General features: G+C 41.6%; 2 protein-coding genes across 2 annotated transcripts; one reads left to right on the plus strand and one right to left on the minus strand.

Moving 5' to 3' along the window:
• Window positions 1–1,448: 1,448 nt before the first annotated feature.
• On the minus strand, window positions 1,449–14,081 carry stam2 (signal transducing adaptor molecule (SH3 domain and ITAM motif) 2). The gene is made up of 14 exons (XM_079517492.1): window positions 13,707–14,081; window positions 12,790–12,874; window positions 12,405–12,480; window positions 10,655–10,750; window positions 10,372–10,518; window positions 8,745–8,814; window positions 8,297–8,489; window positions 7,528–7,622; window positions 7,264–7,346; window positions 6,837–6,924; window positions 6,639–6,693; window positions 5,795–5,948; window positions 4,473–4,627; window positions 1,449–3,987 (listed from the first exon to the last, which is right to left on the minus strand). The coding sequence occupies exons 1-14, from the start codon at window positions 13,744–13,746 to the stop codon at window positions 3,786–3,788; spliced, it is 1,539 nt and encodes a 512-aa protein (XP_079373618.1). The 5' UTR covers window positions 13,747–14,081; the 3' UTR covers window positions 1,449–3,785.
• A 142-nt stretch (window positions 14,082–14,223) lies between these two features.
• Window positions 14,224–22,426, plus strand: hacd2 (3-hydroxyacyl-CoA dehydratase 2). Its single transcript, XM_079517506.1, has 7 exons — window positions 14,224–14,703; window positions 15,996–16,113; window positions 16,794–16,812; window positions 18,242–18,330; window positions 19,254–19,375; window positions 20,487–20,665; window positions 21,260–22,426. The coding sequence occupies exons 1-7, from the start codon at window positions 14,576–14,578 to the stop codon at window positions 21,340–21,342; spliced, it is 738 nt and encodes a 245-aa protein (XP_079373632.1). The 5' UTR covers window positions 14,224–14,575; the 3' UTR covers window positions 21,343–22,426.

Below are 22,426 nucleotides of genomic sequence, written 5' to 3' on the forward strand. Positions count from 1 at the left end.
GACACACTTTTGTCTTCAATGTTTGTGTTTACACAAACCCTCAAAGCTGGACATAGGAGGGGGTGAGGGGCTAGCGCCCCTCAAAAACTAAATGTAGAGCAAGGAGGACTATAAAAAGGACGGGCTCACTGAATAAATCATTACAGTGTCTCCTGGATAAAGATTACAGTCTAAGTAAGCAGGTGGTTGACCACGCATGACTCATAAATGGCCTCAGCAGGTGAGATCAGGGGTCTCTGGACTGGGCCTCAGTGTGAGTGACCTCTTGTTGAGTGGGGTCCCTGAGTCCTCAGGTCTCAACACAAGTGTATTTAGTTTTTTGCTCTACATTAAAGTTCATCGCTGAAAATAGCTACAAACTTCTAAGCTCTGCTATTTTCTGCGAAGGTTTTCTCCAGAATACCATGAATATGGATGCGGTTATGTTAACCACCTGGACTGCCTTCCAAAGTTTGCAGGATTGGTCCGTTTTGAACAAAATGCCTCAAATCATGAACACAGCATGCAATTACGGTGACAATTTTCATGCACATTCCCACTAGGCTGATAAGAAATGCCACTTACAATTGTTCTAATCAGCCTCATGGTCGCTATAACAGGCCGATTTGTGTTTTTGAGCGGTGCACATGTTCATGTCTCCAATGAACAGCTGTGTGTGTGTGTGTGTGTGTGTGTGTGACTGTGCGTGTACAGCATGTAGGTCTGTATGTCTTTGACTGTATGTCTATTTGTCCCTATGTCCGAGTACGACCGTTCGACCTATTGACCCCTGCAGCTGTTTTGAGTAGTCTCACACACACACACACACACACACACACACCGTATGTCTACATCTCACAGGCAAATATTGTACAGAGTACAGTACAGTAAATAACAATAAAAAGTATAGTTGCGCCAGTCAGTTCACACATGCCTTTTATAGCGCCATCAGGAGGCAGACTTATGTAAAACACATTTTTGATACTGCAAATTTCACAAATCACTACACATGACCTCTGTTTGATTGACCTCTGTTCATATTCCTTCCTGATTAACTACGATTGTCCTCTAAAGTTTGCACGACTGTCACGTTTAGAACAAGATGCCTCAAATCATGAACGCAGCATCCAATTGTGGGGAAACTGTGCACGCACATTTGTACTACGAGGAACAACAATGCCACCCTTTTAACATTGCCCTATTATAGCACCACCAGGAGGCACATTTTTGAATAAATACAAAGTTCATTAGTTACTGCTACACATTGTCGAAACATCACAAACAGGAGGCCTGTGCTGCAAGGAGCACTTTTTCCAGTTTTTACTCATATGCATACTCAAGACACTTTTACAAGAATCAGATTGAATCAGATATAATGGTAAGCATATATTTAGATTACAGATTGAGATTGGTCACAAATCTTCTCATCTTCTTTCCCTAACTAAAAAGAAAAAACTGAACAGAGACCATTTTGAACACAGGATTTTTATTTATTTATCATTTCAAAGAATATTAGTTTTATACTGTGTTACAAAAGTTTTGTTTTAATTCTGGATACAGGACATTTCCCTGTCATATTTTTAAATACACAGCTAGATATACAGCAGCTTCCAGAGACAGAAGTTGTTCCCCAAAGTTCTTTCCCACGTCACGTTTTCATTTCTACAGAAAACAAGGCATCCAGTGGTAAATAAATGTTTACAAAGTTAAGGTGCAATGCTGACACTGACACAACCAGATATCTTACATCTAATATACATTGCCTTTTAAATGAGGCAAGAGGAGAAAACTACAGTTCTTGGTAGAATCCTATCTTAATCTATCCCACTAGACAGATGGCAAATTCCAAAACCATTCCGTTATAACCCACAGATTGAAGTTTTTTTATTTAATCTATCAGATCTCTAGCAACTGTCTCTTTGTATCATTCATGAGTTTCTCATTCGAATCACAATTTGATTTGTTTTTTTATCCGTTTGCATTTCGCTTGGATTTTGAAACAGAATCTTCTTGACAGTAAGAGGGAAAATATGCATTATACATTCTTACAACATGAAAATATTGGGTGTTTATCCCAAGCATTTATAATGTACCAAATAATATACAAATAAATGTACAGGTGATATCATTTACAAGTTTGACAATTAAAAAGGTAGAGCCATGCAACAGATCAATATTTGCACCTGCATAATGAAACTGAAAACATGAAATTATGTACTTAACTGATCTTCATAGACAACCAGGTTACATTGAATGAAAATGACACCCCATGTATGTCCCATGGAGACAACAAACAAAGGTATTTTAATCTAAACACTACAAACTGTTGGGACTACAAGTGGCAAGAGTCAGCCAGGCCAGAAAATGCTCTCTCTTACACCATCAAATTTAAACTTTATGAATTATCTCCTATTATGGTGCCCTAACCTAGGCCTTGGAGGAGTAGCATGGAGCGAGCAATTTCCCTTCGATACAAGACCACATGGGAAGGCAGACAGACACACAAAAAGGATTTCTCATGTCTCACACAAGCCCCCAAAACATTGAGTTGCAAGGCAGCGAGTTCATGAGAAACTAGTCCCATAATATCCATTCATAAAATGTTACTGAATATACATATTTGAAAATAACTATGTACTTCAGATTAAGATTTGGAAACTCAGACCATATAAAGATCAGCTGTGAGACAGATGCTGGTGTTGCGAATGAAACTACGGTCTACTACCTTCCCAGTCGACCATATTCACACAATGGCCATTTTGCTGTTATGCGCCTTATCCCTATGCCTAAACTTATTTTTAAATAGTGAAAATAGCCGATCTACAAGCTCAGAGCTTGACTTGACTTATTCCTGTAGGCTCCTAGGTGGAGCATAGGGCCGCAAAACTCAGAGCTATTTTCAGTATTTTAAAAGGTTTTCAAAATAATACAAAATGCCCAATGAGATTAGGCATAAGGCGCCACGCAAGATAGGGCCCTATGTGTCATAATTCAATGTGACACAAGGGGCCCTTTGTATCATAATTTAATGAGACACAAAATTGCCACTATCTGAATATAGTCAATCTTTCGCACCTTGTCCTGAAGTGAACACCTGTGCCCTGGCTTGGATTGTGTTGGCTTCGTTGGCTATCGCACCAATCAGACACATTAAAATCCACTTGTCTCAATGTCTTAGTTGCGCTTGCTTAGAAGGCTGGCAAACTAAATACCAGGAAAGAGAAATATTACTGGCCCTCCTTCAAATGAACTTCACTTCCACACAGCTGACAAGTTCAAACATGATAAACGTTTAAAAAAATCTGATGGTCATTAAAAACTAAAATCACCCCGTTGGAAGCAACATGTTGCCTAAAAGAAAAAAACAATGAACGCCCAACTCTTTAGTATAAGACAACATTCACTCAACGCATGGCCTTCCATCTGTGGTTAGCCAGTGTTTCCTATAGTATACGACAAACCTTTGGTCTGTGTGAAGACCGTTGCGCACCTTCATTGCCAGTCAGTAAAGAGGGGAAGAAGGCTGAGGAAAGATCACACTCAAAATGCAGGAAAATAACAATATTACATGTGGACACAACATGATCTAGGTTTAGATTCCACGGTAGACCTTCGTTACATTCACGCCTCAGATATCTTACTTGCTGTGGTTTGGCCTGTCAGGCACAAAAGATGACCAGTGGGTGGGGTGGTCCTAACCCGATTTCCCCACACACAAGGCAGGCTAGATCTTTTTTTTGCAAAACCACAACAAATTGAAGGATGTGAATTAGGTATTCATCTCAGGTTTGTTGTCAGGCAGAGCTTTACAACAGAGGCTGCTGATAGTAGGCCGCCTGCTGCTGCTGCTGAGGAGGTGCTGGGTGAGAGGGAGCCACCATTGGATAGGAGACAGGAGTCATGTTGGAATTAACACTCTGATAGGCCGACATGTCCATGGCCACACCCATCTGGTGTGGGTAAGCAGGTGGAGCAGCTTGGCTCATGTACTGAGCGTTCATCCCACCGCTGTGAAGAAAATTAAGGTTAGGTCCTAATCATGTAACATGTTACATTACAATACATGCTTTTTGCTTATAGTAAATTAATGTTGAATCAATCCAAAACATTATTTAAGCAGGCAGACACACAAGAAGAAGTAGGTCGGGAGTGGCTTATTATCGGTATCAGCCGGTAACACGCGGGAGTCTGTCCCTGTTACAATGCGCTAAAACCCCTGGCAAATGGATTGCTGAGGTGGAGCGCAACACCACCATCAGCTCCCAGTACTTCCCGCACAACTTGCTGCACCCTGGCCGTGCTACTCATACGCTGAGTTGGCGGTGCCCGGGATCGAACCCATGAACCATGTGGTCCAAAGGCGAAAGCTCTACTGACAGAGCTACCCGGACACAAACATGTGATAACATTTGATTGGAACCAATTTACTGAAACCAGGCTTTACTTTCCTTCTCAAAACTGTCAGATCTTGTAAATTATTGAAAATACTGTACCTCATGTAGGTAGCCTGTGCGTGCTGACTACTGTGTGGCGCCGAGATATTGGGAGGCATTGACTGTAGGGGCCCAGGCTGGTCATTGGGCAGGCTGTAGGTCTGGGCTTGAGGGGGCTGGGGCAGGTAAGAACCAGGAGCCTGGCCTGGGTAGCCCTGAGAGCGTCATGGAGAAGGAGGCAAAGATGTCTTGTTTAAGGTTTCATTAGAAATAATGACTATTATTGTTACTATAGCGAATACCAAACAAATGGGATTGTTGGAACATTATCTTTTCCAAGCGCAAGAAATTATAGGCTGACCAAAAGACAAACACCTTGGCAGTGAGAACAATGAATGTGTTGGTATGATACTGTCTATTTTGTCTGCACTAGAGGACAGACAAAATAAAGCACTGCTCTAGCCTGATTGCAGAAGTTTATGTTTTGTTTTTCCCTTCTTTTCTTCAAAGTCTCCAGGGTGGAGACGGTGACATCAATCACTACTGAGAAAACTGCCCTGCCATCAAAATCCAGACAGCCACAAAATAGTAATAGTAATAATAATAATAACGGCTATCTAACTGAATGCCACTATCGTTGTTTTCATTTCTTTTAAGAGAATGCTCCACCACAATGTGGCACATATGGTCACTCGCAACCTGACTGATTTTATCCTTGTGTGTCCTTTTCCTGTCTGAAAAGATAATTGAGCATGCAAAGAAAAAAAAAAACCTGATCAATATACAGGTCAACATATCAATACATAGGTCAGTGGATCAATGGATGGAGTTCGGTGTGAGAGTGTGGCGTTCTCACTCTGTGGTGGGGGGTTGTGGTAATTAGCTTGGACCGAAGTGTGATGACATGAGAAAAACGATGTCCAGTTTCTACAGAACTAGAATAGTATACGCTAGTATAGTTCCTATTTATCATCAGTATCACAATGAAAACAAGGTTCTAAATAAACCTTTACATATTTTTAATATTAATGTTATATGTGAATTAAAAGCCTTTTTATTTGGAGACTTCATCTTGCAATATTCTCACGGCCCAGAGCTTCAAAGTCTCTGCTCTATGTAAAAAATTATGTCTGCCCTCTCCAGGACATAAAAATAACTTGTGCTCAGCGGTCCAGGCACATTGGCTGGTAATCCAGTCTGGCAGTGTGCCGCGGGTTCGACTCCCGATCCCGACGGCCTTTACTGCATGTCATCCCCCCATATCTCTCCCCATTTCCTGTCAACCTACTGTCTGTCCCTCCAAAAAAATAAAAAAAATAAAGGCGAAGGCCACAAACTAAAAAAAATAAAAAAATAACTAGTGGTGTTTGCATCTGTCTGACCTGCATGGGTACAGCTGAGGTGGGTGGTGCGTAGAGTGCTTGCGGCTGCATCTTGGAGTAGGCCGAGTAGAACGGAGCCTCGTTCATCAGCTTGTTGTACAGCTCCAACGCCTCTAAGACCTTCACGTTCAACTCTGACATCTCAGAGTGCTGCCTATGATGTCACATATGCACATGGAAAGTGTTATACAAAACAATGGAAAATGAGAAGCCAATTAGATGAACCGCCAAACCTTTCTACATGTAGATAATGTTTTGGCAGTTACATTCTGATAGAAGAGCACAGAGAGACTAAACAATCAAAGATGGCGCAGTCCACTGTCTAAGCTAACAACAGATAGCCATCCGAAGCCAATGTGAGTATCCTTTCCACTAGATCGAATCAAACACATTTATACAACTGAATAAACGTAGGCTACGCATTTTGGCAGTGTCGCTTCCCGACAAATAACGGAGGCTATGTTTTTTGGCGTGGAAACAGTTAAAAGCTTTGGAATTTTATGAAATGGAAGATGGTTCAGTAATACCTCGCAATGCCCTGTGCTTCAGCTTAGTGCCTGGTTAACTGAGCTGAATAGTAAAATAGTATGTTATGGGATTACAGACTATCGTTTTGATTCAAGTTCCGTCTTCAGAGAGTCAAAGATTTTCATGACAACATACATGGAGGTCTTACGTGAGGATATCAGATTCTTCCTGCCTTTAAAACAATTCAAATATTTTGAAATACAGCTAGCTGCCAGACCTAGATGAGTATCACAATTAGTCTGTAGGCTATAATTATGATTCTCATAAGTGTCTTTTTCCTCTCCATGCCATCTTCAAGTACAACATATTACCTCACCTGTCAATCTCTTGTAGTTGTTCATCAATCATCGGGTTCATCTGCTCGCAGGCACCTGTATAATCAAACACATTTACAGTTGGAGATGGGGTTAGTTTACAAAGAAACCAACAGAACAGTGCTGCTGAGACATGCCCAAGAGCCAAGGACAGTCAGTGCCAGTGGCACTAGATTTACACCAGCGTTAAGAGCCTGTACCTTCCAGTTGGACCAACTCTGTGCTATCAGGAGCTGCATCAGCAGGATCTGCGTTCTGCAGCATTGCTAACGTTCTGTCCATCTTTTCCTGAAGAGGAAGAAAAGAAGAGTGAGCATAGAAAAATCCAGTGTAAACTGCAAAAATGTACATTACTCTCTGATATTAACCTTTATTTATACAGGTGAAATCCCAGTGAGTTACAAGCTCTCTTTTACGCGGAAACCCCTGTGTGTGTGTGTGTGTGTGTGTGTGTGTGTGTGTAATTGTAGATGTGTGCAAGTGGGATAATGAAGATAGAACAAAGCAAAAAGGCGTAAGGAAATTAAGAGTGAGACACAGACTTAATTATACAGTCTTCAGGATAACTGGCCTGTACTGCTTTATACTGTAATAATAGCACTGTTCCATCTTGTGCAGATGTTGTACCTCATCAATGAAGACAGGCTCTGGTTCTACTTTGGTTTCTAGGCTGGTCTCCTCAGTAGACACTGTCATTTCAGCATGTGTCACTGTGGACGGAAAGGCTGAATTATTTAACAGCTCTGAAACAAATGTGTCCCAGTTAAGTCTATGGGCAGAAGGAACATGCAGGACTAGCATACCTACAGTACACCAACGGGTACTGAACTGACAGTGTATGTGTCAAACGGTGCTTTATTTAATTTTGGGCTATAATATAGGAGATCTTACCAGCCTCTGGTTCGGCATTCAGGTTGGTTGTCACAAAGTTAGAGGGAAAGAGGCCCACTCCTCTGTGGTTCTCTCCTTTCCACCAGTTTGGGTCACTGTGTATACACATACAGACACGGTTAGAAGTACACTCATTCTCAACAGAAAAAACATAATGGAAAGCTAAAATCTGTTGGTTACATGTCTGGCTTAGCTGGGTGGTATTGCAAAGGACAGTGAGCTGGGCATTATTGATAAATAAACCCTGACAATGTGAATAAACCCTGATACGAATTAAGCAGAGCGGTCTAATCACCCCGAAGGGATTTATGCAAGGGATAATCGATGGGGAGCGGGTCATTATTGAGGAATAAACCCTGGCACGGTGATTGGACCCCAACACGATAGCAGAGGTGGTCTTACCGTCTATAATCAGACTGAAGGGGTTTCATTTCTCAATAATGACCCACTCTCCATTGATTATCCTACTTATTACACGGCTACTAAATTGACCCAAAAATAACAACAAAACGAAGGATTTCATTGCTTACAGTAATGAAAGTATTCCATTATTTTATGCCAGGTGCATCCAGTGCAACGCTGTCGCCTCGGAAAACAAGTGTTGATAAAATAGAATATTTTTTTGTTTACTGCATTGTATATTTCTCGCTATAAGATTTTGTTCTATGACTGTGTAAACACCAAATCTCAAAAGAAAGAGAATGAGTGCAAGTCTCTACTCATCAGGAATATTAAGTCTGTTTCCGCCATGTTCCATTCTTGCATTTACCTGTCGTCCAAAACCAAAATGAGCTCGCCAGCCTTGAAGGTCAGCTCATTGTCCTCGGCCGCCTCGAAGTCATAGAGTGCCCGCACCTTCCTAGCCTCCTTCCCCCCACCACCGTTGGTGTTGAAAGGGGGGTCAGCGCTCACCACCAGTGGCCGTGTCTCTAGCTTCTGCTCCTGCAAGGAGAGCTCGATGGCTGAGGAGGCCAGAGCAGGAAGAGAAGAGAACGAAGCGACAACAAGGAAAGAAAAGAATATGTGATTGAGCGGGTAGGGCATCAAGGGAAAACGAAGAAAAATAAAGGCAAGGAAAGGAAAGAAATAGGATGTCAATCAACATCTACACAAAAAGAACCAGAGAGAATATACATTCATGCAGCAAATATGATATTAATCTTTAGAAAAATGATAGATTGACTGTGCTGTGTTTAGTGATGGAGATCATGCCCTACCTTTGGCAAGGTCATCGTCACCAGAGGCTTTGGCCACAGCAGGAGTGCTGACCTTTGGACCACTGAACCCCTATGTTCAAGAATAATAATGTGGTTATTCTGTAGGCATGGAGTCATGGACTGAGAAGCTGCAAGTGAAGTCTGAGCAGCGCTACAGAGATAGATACACATGAATGTGATGCCACCTGTAGTTCATATGAGGTACTACAGCTTTAGTGTTAAAATATATACTGGTAAAAAGGTCATGTGGATGATACTGGCAACAAAATACAATTTAGTTATCACAACAACCACCTACTTAGTTACCATCTACTTTCACAAGCAAAATAAAGCAATGAGTTCAATATAAATATAATAATGTAATTTATCGGTATCGGCCAATATGACCCTGCAAATAATCAGAGATCGTATATTACTCATAATTTCAATGTTGTGCATCTCCATTGTTTTGACACACTGTAATGTATGTAGTTATCAGAAAGAAGGTGAACATATAAACAGCAATGGGTTAGCTGGGCAATGACATTCAGATCCGTGCACATCACGTCAAGATTCAGGGAATTGCACAAAATGCAGTATGTGGGGAGGAAATTACATTGTAAGCCCTTGCCTTACAAACACAGACAGAAGAGCTCCACCTTGCCTGGACTTTTATATTGGCAACACATGGCTGAGGGCCTTAGGCACACGCACGCACGCACACGCCTATTTGGTTAATGTGGTCTGTGGGTCGGAACTGTGACCACGGCAGAGCAAACACCATGAAAAGGAAATGTGAAAGAGATCTGTCACTTCACTTGAGCAAAGGCTGAGAGCTGCTGATAGCAGACACCCTACCAGATTTTTGAGATGTGAAGGGGAATTATGGGCGTGCAGGTGGTACACGGTTAAAGTTCCTGCTTATGAGCACGGAGACCATGGGCATTCCAACAAACAATTGCCCATGTTTGCAGGAGGGAAGCCACATGGGGAAGGAGTTGTTTGTCACTGCACTAGTGATGGCAACACATACATGTTGGTCAAGGTGTATGTCAGCAGGGGTGTTGAACTGTGAAAAATAGAGTTCCTCCACATGCAAAACCATCTCCTGGTGAGGGTCCTCACTGGCAGGGTAAAAGCGGTAGGCGCTTCGATCGGAGGAGGCATGTGGTTTCAATACACCCATAGAACCTACCAGTCCGACGACCAACCAGTAGGGGTCAGCAGTGACAAAATTACACAACTGGTTGTAGGAAAAGGGGGATTTAAATTATCACAGAGTTTACAAAGTGCAAAACTCTGAGATGACTTGCTCAAATTCAAATTTCCCTGAATGCTATCGAATTTTGACAGGCTGATTTTGTTCTCCTCTCCTGGTGATGTCAAATATCTTAACTCATTTAGACAAGTTGTAACCTATACGTTTGTTATACCTTTCAATCCAGGAGCTACCTCTATGCCTCATTAGTTGTTGCTATACATGTAGCATTACCTTTTTACAATTTTGAATACGAATTTGAAGGTTTTCAGAAATCTTAGGTTAGGTTTTAATGGGTTAACTAAAAAGTTTAGCAAAACATAATCCAGATGTGAGGAGGGTGAAATATCATCTTCAAATCAATGGATGTACTAATGGGTGTCCTTATACCTGTGAACCTGCTGCGGGGAAGCTGATGCCCTCTTCTTTCAGGGACTTGATGGTAGCGCTGACGAGGCTAAGCTGTGGATCCTTCTGAAAGTTCTCTGCACACTCCACCAGGAGAGCTTTCAGTTTCTCACACACTTTAGGGTGAGCCTGGACAGGATGGAAGTAGAGGTACATTAACATTAGCGTATTTGTTCGTGAATGTTTATGTTTAAGAGACGGGCAACAGCATGCTAGAGATTTAAAGAAAGATTTACTGTAATTCTTATATGCATTCATTTCATACCCTGCTCAGCACGTTCCGTACTTCACTGGAAAACTCTCTCGAGCAGATTTCTAAGTGGAATATTTTGCCACTGTTTGAGACACAGGCTCCCAGCAACTAGAAAAGATAAAAGTGTTAAGATTTACATGACATGGGAGGAAAAAAGAATGGAAAAAAAGATATGACTGACTTTTTGATCTACTGTACTGTACTGAGTTAAATACAATAGATGTGTATTAAGGTATTTTTTATGCATTTAAAAAATAAAATCTGTAATAGAGGAAAGAGGCATGGGTTAAGAATGAAAGAAGATTCTGACAATAGGGCTGTTATGGTCTGAATGAGAGAGGGGGTATGACAGTAAAGTAGGCCATGTGACAACATACTCATGGTGACTCAAGGCCTATTCATAGTCTGGATTTTCGGTGGTGAGGTGACCACCGCTCCGGTGGTGAGCTGACCACCGGAGCTGAAATAACGTTGAGCGGTGGTGAGTAAAAACAGAGAGAAGGGCTGGAGCGGTGGCGGTGGTTTGCTCTTCACCGCGGCTCGTGACGTCATGTTGTAGTTCGGTGGTCACCTAACCACCGAAAATCCAGACTATGTATGAGCCTTCAGAGTAATCCTAGGTTATTTTCCAACTAGCTATCGCAGTTTTAGATGGAACAGTTTCTGCCTTGGTTTGACAAGGAATGTCTCTGGAACTACTGAAATGTGCCCTTTCTTTGCTGGATGACAACTCAGCTGCATACATGGACATTCAGTCCTTTACAGTCAAATTAAAAAAATAAAAAGGAGAAGAAAATAAATCATTCCCCCAGTGTTTGTAATTGATTGGTGTAATAGGGAATAAAAATGTAAATCTTTTTGGAGACAAAGCAAGCTAACCACTAAATGCCAATGTGACTTCATAGTTGGAGTTTGTTGCTTTTTGTGTGTTGATATTGATAACGATGGATGTTAAGTGTTATCTAAAAGCAATGAAATGAGAGGAAAATTTAAATGACAACAGTATTACAACATTTAGGTTTTCCTTTCCAAGTTAAAAAAAGACGGGGTTTAATAAATGGTGTAGCTTTTCATTGCCGCCTGTAGCTATATAAACAGTAGGTTTGTGTTATAGGCGTGCAGTTTGTGAATGAAGCATCAATGTTATATAAATGTACCAAATGTGAGCTGTGACATGTTTCAACTGGCTGTTTCAACTTTCAACGTTAGATTTTATCTGAGGTAACAGATGCACTTGTCTGTAAACTAGATACAGGAAGTTGACTTTTCTTTTTATAAAAAATATCCATGTTGGATTTTGTAACGTTGCATGTTCTATAGAACTCAGTGGACTCTCCAACACTGCCCTCTGAAACTATACTTAGTATGACTGGCTGCTGTAGCGCCTGAAGCTATCCATAAACCCCACACTAAGGCAGACATCTTTGGTTTAGTTCTGATCAGACACCACTGCAGCGGGCCCTGATCCCAACCAATAGTCAATACTCTTTCCTCACAACCGGTATTATGAAAGTATTACAACACAAACACTACTGTGGTCCAGTTTGTTATGATAAACTTTAATAAAAACATGTTTCTATTCCACCATGCATGACTGCAGAGAGCACATGTCCCTTAGCATTATTTGCAGTGTGCAAGCAAGAATCAAAGGAATAGCTTCACCTCAAAGCCGATTTAGTACTGGGCCTATACAGTATGTGATTTTTGATTCCCATCCCCGTTCATAACACCATAAAAGAAATACAAGAAATACAAAACTCACAGTGAGGGCCTGCATGGCTACGTGAGGCACCTTGTGGTTGACTCTCTTCATAGTGGATCTGAGGCAATCCTTTGCTCTGTATGATTGATAACAAAACATTAGCAGCCACAAATCACTACACAATTGTATATTCCTCATCAAAAAACACTGCTGCTCTGCAATATATGTAATATAAATGTATTCCTACAGTTCAGACAGTAAACTCTGAAAAAGTGCCATCTCAACACTGCAACTCTATTTTGGTTGGTCATTACCTACCAAATACCAAATTACACCACAAATAAAACATTACCCTTCAATAAGCGTAAGGTTTTATTTGTGGTGTGAATACCAGCGCTGTTAATATGTTAACAAAATGTTAATATACAACCTTCTTCCAGCTTACCCATTTGGTGTTGTTCCAACTTTATCACAGATGTCCATAATGAGACCCCAGTCATCTATTGTGTTGGTTTCGTTGGTTGCTTTCTCTGGAAATGTTTAGATGGGGATACACACAGTATGGTTGGTACAATAAGAAAATGTTTTCATGGCTACTGTCTTTCGAACAGACCAGTGTTTTTCAAGAGTATAATAACATCTTTGCCTAATTTCTTTTACCATGAATCAAAGCCTTTGGTGGACTGCTTGTTTACTGAAATGTATTATAAACTGCAGGCAGTCAGACTTTGTTATCATCCTAATGTAGCATTCAGAGAGCCAGCACGAAATGTCTGCTTTTATCTCTTACCAAAACCTGACACAAAGACCTCATGCTCTTCCAGAGAGTGATATGAGAACAGACATTTGCATCATGTCAATGATGTCATCATATGGAAATCAATACGTAACCCGAGCCAAGCACCTGGACAGCCTCAGTGGCCCAGAAACAAAGCCAAATGTCCTGCCGATATATATCTGAACTTAATTATTTAGAAATCACCCTTAAAGTGAATCAACACCCCAATAATTTATGTAAGCAGCGGGATGGTTAAGATCTAGCCATGGTTCACATGACGCTCGTACTATATACTATGACAGTCATGTTTCAGGGCTAGTTGAGATCTAGAACTGTTCATTTAGCTATAGTTGACAGGCTAAAGTTAGCAAACGTTAGCTAATGACATATTTGAAGGGAGCTGTTGGTCGTTTTGACAAGCAGTAATTTATAAAGGGATACCAGGGTGATACCGTGACAGTCAGCATAGCCACCACAGTTGTTTGTGTTGTCCAAAAACACCAGTGCTGCTGCTAGCAATCAAAGCTAAGCTATCTCAAAAGCTAAGGGGCTAACGTTATAAAAACGCAGAAGTGTTCACTTACCAACATCTTGGTCAAATGGATTCTGGGCAAATAAAGGCATATTTGCGGTTTTAAAAACAGTTGGAGGCTTTAAATACAAAAAAAACGTCAATGATTATCGTCAATACTGTAATGTTGTTATGAATATCTCTTCCTTGTCCATCAAACTCTACCAGTTGCTCTTCCGGAAACTAGACAGTGAAAACCAAAACAAGGGTCAGGCAGCGACGTCACTGACAATCGGACGTGTGTAATTTTGACAAGGATAAACACTAGTGACTTCACAAAAAAACAGAAGTGTGTTTATACTTTCGATCAGAGGGTTTCGATTTTTTAATGTTGAAAATAAGTGAACAGAGTGTGCAAATATTCTTTCTGTTTGTTTTTGGCGAGGGTCGTGCAAGTCATCCACCATCAGTGACGAACCATTTCTATCTTTATTCGTTGGTATTGCTTCCAATAATGCCTAATGCAAGACTGACATCTAGTGGAATAGGGGGGAAATTGTGACACTGGGCTGGTTGGTTACGATGGTTTTCTTTTGATCACATGAAATGCTTTGTTTCTCCATTAATCGACACAATTGAAATGTGACTTTAATGTGCTATAAAAATGCATAATAATCACCGACGCGGCGGCGCAGTACTGTCGACTCACTGACGTGTGTTACTAGATTATAGAAGAAGGAGGCTACTAATACAGCTCGAGTTGTTGCATGCTGTGAGCTAGCTGTGGCAGGAGGCGGCGCTCGTCACGGAGATAGTCCCATATCGTGCTGCGAGGCCGCTTTGAGCCTGTCATTTCCTGATTCGGCGCACTCGTCGTCTTCAGCCAGCCAGCCAGGACGGCCAGGAGGACCAACAACAGCTCAGGGTTGCAGTCATCGAGTCATGTCAGCACCTGCTATGGGGACCAGCAAAACAGCCGCCCACAGTGATGTGGCCCCGAAGAAAAAGAGGGGACCAGGTGCTCTGGCAACGGCCTATCTGGTTATTTATAACGTCGTTATGACAGCTGGGTATGTAGACCAGTGTGCGCTCCATGGTATGTGTGCTGCGTGAGTGAGTGTGCCTGAATGAACGATCAAGACTCATGGGATGATGCGACCTCCTGTCACATTCAACAGCATTCTTGAAGGATTTCTATAATTTCTTGATTTTGTTTTACGTCATGTCGTGTTTGTGTAAGCGTCTCTGAAGGTGCATACCTATATTATGCAGAATAACAACGTTGTAACGACAGAACTGTCATTGTTTTGGGGCCTTTTCGGCTCCACCTCCACCAGACAGTGTGCAGTTGTCAAATACTTGAGTGCAAATGGGTCCATTCACTCCATTGTCATGGCTGGCTGACGGAGTGGGCTAAATAACTGTGTCTACTCTACACACCACATTTTTCACATTTTTCTTATCATACTTGCATTTAAATAGCTCTGTCATTATGTGTCAATTGTCATAAGATTGTGAGCACGCATTATACACTGACAGGCTGTCAGTGTGAGGGGGGGGTTCTTAGGTCAGGTCACCATGGCCAAGGGTGAACCTAAGATTTAGACTCTTAGGCTAGCCAAGGTTATGTTTTGCAAGATTTACACTACATTTCTCAATTCCAAATTGGCTTGTACCTTGGAATGAGAGGTATGTCTTTTGCCCTGATAGGCTACATAACGTAGCTTATTGCACAATTGAATAGTAGGCGTTGTTTTGGCACCAACGAGATAGCTCGAACCAGTTAGGTCACATTATTGTATCCTCTCTGGCCACAGTAGCTTCTCTGTATTGAGCACAATGATGCATACAAAGTATATGCTACTTTCAACTGCTAATCATTGTTCAGACAGTGGCTGTATTTTAAGAATTAAATGGCGAGGCAGATCCTGCATGTTCTCAATCTCAATAGTCAATAGTCATGCTAGTTAGAAAGTTCTGATATCACCTTGTTGTGACAGCCTGACAAGGCAACATGAAAAATGTTGCCTGTCAGGTAAGCTACACCGTGTAGCTTACTCTTGTTTTAAGATTTCTGACTGATGATGTGGTAAAGGTTTTTCCTGCAAGGGGTGGTTTAGTCATCAGAAGACATGTAAGACAAAACAACTGATGGGGTATATTCGTTTTGCAGTAGCAGGACGTTTAGATAGGCTGTCACTGGAATTCAAGACATAAGATCCTGGGTCTGACCATGGCTCTGACTATGGGTAAATACAGTAAACTTTGTCTTGCCAAATTGCCAAATGGAACATTTTGTGCCAGTGGTGAACGCTCTTTTCTTTTTCTTTTAAATAACATCTGAATGTTTTTTTTCTGGTAGGTGGCTGGTGATAGCTGTGGGCCTGGTCAGGGCATACCTAGCCAGAGGCAGCTACCATGGCCTCTATTACTCCATAGAGAAGCCACTGAAGTTCTTTCAGACTGGGGCCTTGTTGGAGGTGAGTTACGGACAGTTCAGACAGAATCTGTCGTCTCTGTACACATGTACTATCACATGGATTAAAGTTCTCAGTCGCCATGACTGATTTCAGTCATTCGGATTCCATAAAAGCCAGCATGTTTTCTATGAAAGCATGTTGCACAGCGAAAATAGCAGATCTACATGCTTGTAGGTTGGCTATTTTCAGTTATTAGTTATTTTAAGATTAAGTCAAGAGTATTTGAAGTGATCTAAATAGCAATAGATTACATGTTTGAAGGATCTTCTATATGAATGGTCCAGAAATGTCACTAAAGCAAAGGTTAATGATGCCTCAAATCTGTGATTTGAAAAGTCCCAGAGTGAAATATCCACTGGTTCCATCCACTGTGTTGAAGTGTGCAGTCTAAAGCAGCATTATTCAATCTTTATGTGACCACTGACCAGGGCAAGTCAAAATCTCTAGGCACGCCTGTATTCATGGTAGAAAATAGCTGATCCCATGCAGTAATAAGTTAGCAAGTAGCCACTGGAGCATATATTGTATATACAAAAAAGAAATCCCTACAATGAAGTCAGACTGTGAAATAATATATTTATTGTTTATTGTAAATTCAGTGTGACTACCTTGGAACTACTTAGGCTTTATGTCGGTTTGTCTCCCAGTTGCATGCTTATAGTTTTCTTTTTCCTTCACAGATATTGCACTGCGCTGTTGGTGAGTCTCCCTCAACCCTCCCTCCTTTGCTTTTTAGTGAAAGTCACTTGTGCTTAATTTATAATCCGTCGTACGATGGTGCAATTTACCAAAAATAGCTAATCTAAAAGCTTGTAGAGTTTTTGGTGAGCGACACGGTCATACGACAAGTCACAAAATATAAATCAGGCTTTAGCGAACAACGAACGAATGATGTATTCTTCAGACTCTACCTCACCCCCTAGCATTCATTCGTTCCCTATATCACTTATTGTTGCCCATTCTTTGATCGATGCTAATAGAACTGTACAATTAATTAATAATTCCATTAAGCCCTCCATGGCTCCATCTGTGCGTTATATCTCCCTCTCTCTACAAGCTTAGGCTACGGCACCCCTCCCTCTCCCCTCCGCTGGCTAGAGTAGTAGCAACATGTTGCTTGGCAAAAAAAAGCAAAATGGTGTCAAAGTTGTGTCATGACTCATTATCCAAGGAATCTAATCTCCCTACGGTTCAAGAGTTCTAGACCAAAAGGCCATGTTTTTGTGCCACCATGAGGCCAATTTGAACAACTTGTGGCAGAGGTTCTTCCTTGGCCCACTGGTGGACATGAGCATGCAAAGTTTCACGCCGTTCAGGTTCAATGGTGCCGGAGCTGTTATGCACAGATAAACAGATAAACAGACTCACAGGAGTGAAAAGACGCTAATGTGATGATTACCTGGTATACTAATAGTGTTAGTAAGGCACTAAGGCCTGTACACTCTACATTTAAGGTGGTTGCACACTGGACACGTTTTTCGGAAAACCGATGGAAAAACGCACTCGGTGTGCAGGGACCTTTATCCTGTTGTTCGGTGACGATGTTGCGGCCAGAGGGTAGAGTAGCGTAGAGTGGACCAACATGGGTTAGATGATAGATCAGAGAGATATGAGTCAATTTGTTGGCTGAGACAGTGTTAATGTGATAAGAGGCTGAGCCTCTGTGTACTGTTGGCGCAATGGGTTCACAGTCCATTCCCTTCATTATCAGGGATTTTAAGCTAAAGCTAGCTGACCTTTCCTCTGAAGAAAAAGAAAAAAGTCTTTCTCTCCCAGCAGACTCTCTCACACAGATCATGCACACTGTTGCTCTGATACCATGTCTGATACACATGCATGTTCACAAACACTGCTCAGAGCTACCCTCTACTGGCCAGGCTACTATACCAGTATTTAATCAAAGCAATATTGTGGGGGTTCATTGATCAAAAAATTTTGTTAGATAAACTACTGTCCAGTTCTTTAGCAAGCACAATTACCTGTGTAGTATTAAAGTGGACAATACCATTCTCTAGTAACCTGTCCTTGGAATGTGTACAGTATTAATTGTTCCGTCATTCATTTTGAAGTAAAAGTGTATGAGTTGCCTCCTGCTCTTCCTAGTCTGAATGTTGTTGCTGTGTTGTAGGAATCGTGCCGTCCTCTGTGGTGTTGACTGGCTTCCAGGTCTTGTCACGGGTCTTCCTCACCTGGGCTGTGACACATAGTGTCAGAGAGGTAAGGCTGTTTTTCCCCTAAGTTCAATGCACACGTCACACACACACACACACACACACACACACACACACACACACACACACACACACACACACACACACACACACACACACACACACACACACACACACACACACATTGTATCTTCTGTTTCTGACACTTTCCAAGGTATTTGTTTTTGCTGTTGTACTGAATGACAAAATACTGTTAGCTAGCTATCTGTGGTACACAGTTTCAAAATGATTACATGTTGTATTATTTGCCCTGTTTATAGACTGAAGAGAAGTGGAAGTGAAGTACTGTAAGATAGCCTTGCTCAGCCTCTGAAATGTTGCAGGAGTGTATGCTTAAAGCATTACTGAGGATATAAAATGCATTTTTAAATGCATGTCAAGTGCATTTTTGGTTTTAAATTGTGTGTTTTTATATTGTGTGTGTGTGTGTGTGTGTGTGTGTGTGTGTGTGTGTGTGTGTGTGTGTGTGTGTGTGTGTGTGTGTGTGTGTGTGTGTGTGTGTGTGTGTGTGTGTGTGTGTGTGTGTGTGTGTGTGTGTGTGTGTGTGTGTGTGTGTGTGTGTGTGTGTGTGTGTGTGTGTGTGTGTGTACGTGTGTACAGTAACTGTGTTAGTGTTTGCATTTATATTGTTGTTGAGTGTGTACAGTGTATGTGCCAGTCGACACTGACATTTGCATCACAATTAACTTCATGTCTTGCACCCTTGAGACATGTGTCCTTGCCTTGGTGTGTTCATGGTGCTTAGTCTGACTCTGACCTTGCACTTTGTGAGTTGCTTTGGATAAGAACGCCTGCTAAATACCTTAATTGCTATAAACTTGATCTTTGATGAGCTGCTGTATAATGTAATGTGAGCTCATTCTTCTGCCTGTGCTCTCTCTCCACTACCATGTGCATGTCTGTCTCCAGGTGCAGAGTGAGGACAGCGTGCTGCTGTTTGTAACAGCCTGGACCGTCACAGAGATTATCCGCTACTCCTTCTACACATTCAGTCTGCTCAACCATCTGCCCTACCTCATTAAATGGGCCAGGTAGGGAAGCCACTGAGATGGTGTTTTATCAGTTTTGTTCTTATCAGCACTAGACACATGTTTCAGATTGACATTGAAATCCATGATATAATGTTGAAAATTATAGTCCCATCTATGGTGCTATTTCAACAATATCTGTCACTTTTGTTCCATAGATTGGACAACTGCTGACAGCAAACAAGCTTTCCAACATGAATATCTTGTATGTCAATAATGTATTAAATCTACATGCTCAATAACCAACACAACCTTAATTGCACAGAACAGAGATCTCTGTCTTTTGAAGCCTACTAGATTAGTAAAAAGACGGAGAATGAATTTCTTGATATCAGCGAGTGATACACTACACTACAGTCTGGAGCGCCTGCTGTACAACTTTCGACATCATTTCCCGTTTGGTGCGTCATAAAAAGTTCCCCCCCTCCATTATAGCAGACGGGAGGAAAAATCTTCTTTCTAACGCTAATATATCTGAATCTAAATCACTGATCTCAATATCTAACCAAAATCTGTTTCTAACCCATCGCTGTCCCGTCACTAGTCGCGGTAGAAGAAATCATGGCTCGGGTGGTCGGCGGGCCTCCCGCAAATGTTTTGGTTAGATGCTATGCTATCTGCACAAACACGATGGAGTCCTGTGTCACCTTGAAATGGGCTCTGAAGCTGTAAATAGCTGGGCACACTGATTTACTGGTTCCAATTGATGCCTCTCCCCATAAGCAAGAGACCTGCTTTGTTGCTAGGTAACAGAATACTAATGCTTCATGTCTCCTTGACTTTCACTTTGCTTTCTGCTCTCGGAGACAGATATATGATGGGTAGATCAAAGGTGTTTGATTGAAAACTTTATTAACAGTTTGTTATCACATTCCTTTTATGACTTTTGGTAGGGCGTTCCACATTTTGTTTGCATAGGAGAGAAATTAATTTAGCACCGTCCTTGTTTGAACCGAATCTGGGTTGAACGTGATTTATGGAACTCCCTCTGGTGTTGTGAATTGTGATTGTGGACGGCGTTGACGTTTAGGAAGGCGTTAACTCCTATTGCATTGCCTATATCCATGAAATGGAAGTAATATAATTATACTTGAATCTCTCCTCTATGCTACAGGTACACCTTTTTCTTTATGCTGTATCCTATGGGGGTGACGGGGGAGCTGCTGACTATCTACGCAGCACTGCCATATGTGCAGAAGACGGGGCTGTACTCGGTCACTCTCCCCAATAAGTACAACTTCTCCTTTTGCTACCACACGTTCCTCATCCTCACCATGGTTTCGTACATTCCACGTAAGTGGCTCAACAGATTCAGCCCTTCAGTATTTTATGCTTCCCGGCAAACTGTCAATCACCACACTTTGTTTCTTGAAAAACTGTAATCCCGTTATGGGGAAAGAGGGATAGTTACCCTAGCCTTCACACACAAAACTGAAAACAGTCGTGAAAAGTCATCTTTATAGACTCCACATGCTAGAGACGTCTTAACACATTGCAGAGACCTGGGTCATATTTACAACAACATTGCTTGCGCTCCGATGTACACAACTGGCATTGGTGCTGGGTCGGAAGCCGGCAGAGGATTGTATCCTTTTTGCTGCATTAGCGTCTACTGGTTTGTGCTTGTTCAGGCAGGAGGGGAAATGGGGAAGATGAACATTCCACTTTCCAGTGAACCTGCTCCTTGTCGGTGCAAAGAAGCAGCTAGTAACTCCATATTTATCAGAAATGCATACGGCAGTCATGTCAACTGTGGGGGATTGGTAGTGACAGGGACAACACTACACATGGGGAATTTGCAATATTTAAAATGGGAGAAAATGGGGGGACGGGACAGAATAGTTTGATGTCAAATTGAACAACCATTTTTGCCGTCTTTTGCTCCAGTGTTTCCCCAGCTTTACTTCCACATGGTGCGACAGAGGAAGAAAGTGCTGGGCCATGTGGAGGACTACAGCAAGGTGGAGTAAGCCGGACCAGATGGCCACATCTGATCTAGCGGAGTGAAAACAAAACAAAACCAAAAGGAAAGGAAAAAAAGACCCAACAATGTCAAAACGAGTTACCAGCGGACAGAAGAGAACTTCTCCGAAGACAAACGCATACCTGCCTGGCCAATGAAACCATGTTTGCTTGTTGAAATCAGGGCCCAGAGTTACCCTGGCAGTATTTTTGTTTTGGGATTTTCTTTTTTCTTTTTGGTAGTTGATCTGGTTTTTGGATTGTTTCCTGGGTTATATTGATTGCTCATGTACTGCACAATATAAATGGCAGTGGCGTGCACAGATAGACACTAGGGGGTGCTAGAGCACCCCCTGCCCTTTTCAGCAATGTGCTCTTTTGAAAAAATGAAAAAATAAAAATCTTTGTACAGTGTAAGTGTACACTGTACAGTATGTGGACCATGGTGACATTGATCAATTCTTGATAAAAAAAGCTTCTAATATATTATTTAGGCCCCAAAATCGAATAAATCTCTGCCACTATTAAGGCAAACAGCCGGTCCAATGCGCTGCACAAGGTGCCCTTTTTTCACTTGAGCACCTGCCCCTCTAAATGTCTGTGCACGCCACTGATAAATGGACTGGTATTTTCTTTTTGTTTGTCTCTATGAACAAATTGCAGTTATCTTTAACTCTCAAATCTCACAACTGTAAAGAAACGGTACGGTATTGTAAAAGGGATACGGTCACACTGCCTCTTTGGTTTGAGCAGTGAGCAGAGCCAGGTCACAATGCTGGTCAGACAATGTATGAATTGAATGCACTGATACAATCAATAGCTTGTTCTCAAATTACATTGTAGAAGAGAACAAAATAGATCTCTCACCCCCCATAATCTTTTATGTTATTTAATGGTAAGTAGCATTAAGTAATTTTTTTACGACATAAAAAGAGCAAGATTATGCTGGCACTAGTAAGTAGCAGTTGGACTTATATTAGTACAAACAGTGGTCGAAAGCCTGTTAAGTTATTTTTGAGACATTTATTTGTTGTTTGCAGAGAGGCTTGATTACATTCCCTGTTTAGGTAAATAAAGCTTTTTCATTCTGTG

This window comes from Electrona antarctica, assembly GCF_951216825.1.
Source record: "Electrona antarctica genome assembly, chromosome: 13".
Lineage (NCBI taxonomy): Eukaryota > Metazoa > Chordata > Actinopteri > Myctophiformes > Myctophidae > Electrona > Electrona antarctica.

What these genes read in the sequence shown, in the direction of transcription:
- stam2 (XM_079517492.1), bottom strand. Translation starts at nt 13,746, where the DNA reads ATGCCTTTATTTGCCCAGAATCCATTTGACCAAGATGTTG. An exon ending in GTTGGAACAACACCAAATGG is followed by an intron (nt 12,481 to 12,789) that starts GTAAGCTGGAAG and finishes TCAATCATACAG; the next exon opens with AGCAAAGGATTGCCTCAGAT. An exon ending in TACGGAACGTGCTGAGCAGG is followed by an intron (nt 10,519 to 10,654) that starts GTATGAAATGAA and finishes CATCCTGTCCAG; the next exon opens with GCTCACCCTAAAGTGTGTGA.
- hacd2 (XM_079517506.1), top strand. Translation starts at nt 14,576, where the DNA reads ATGTCAGCACCTGCTATGGGGACCAGCAAAACAGCCGCCCACAGTGAT. An exon ending in AACGTCGTTATGACAGCTGG is followed by an intron (nt 14,704 to 15,995) that starts GTATGTAGACCA and finishes TTTTTCTGGTAG; the next exon opens with GTGGCTGGTGATAGCTGTGG. An exon ending in TACCTCATTAAATGGGCCAG is followed by an intron (nt 19,376 to 20,486) that starts GTAGGGAAGCCA and finishes TCTATGCTACAG; the next exon opens with GTACACCTTTTTCTTTATGC.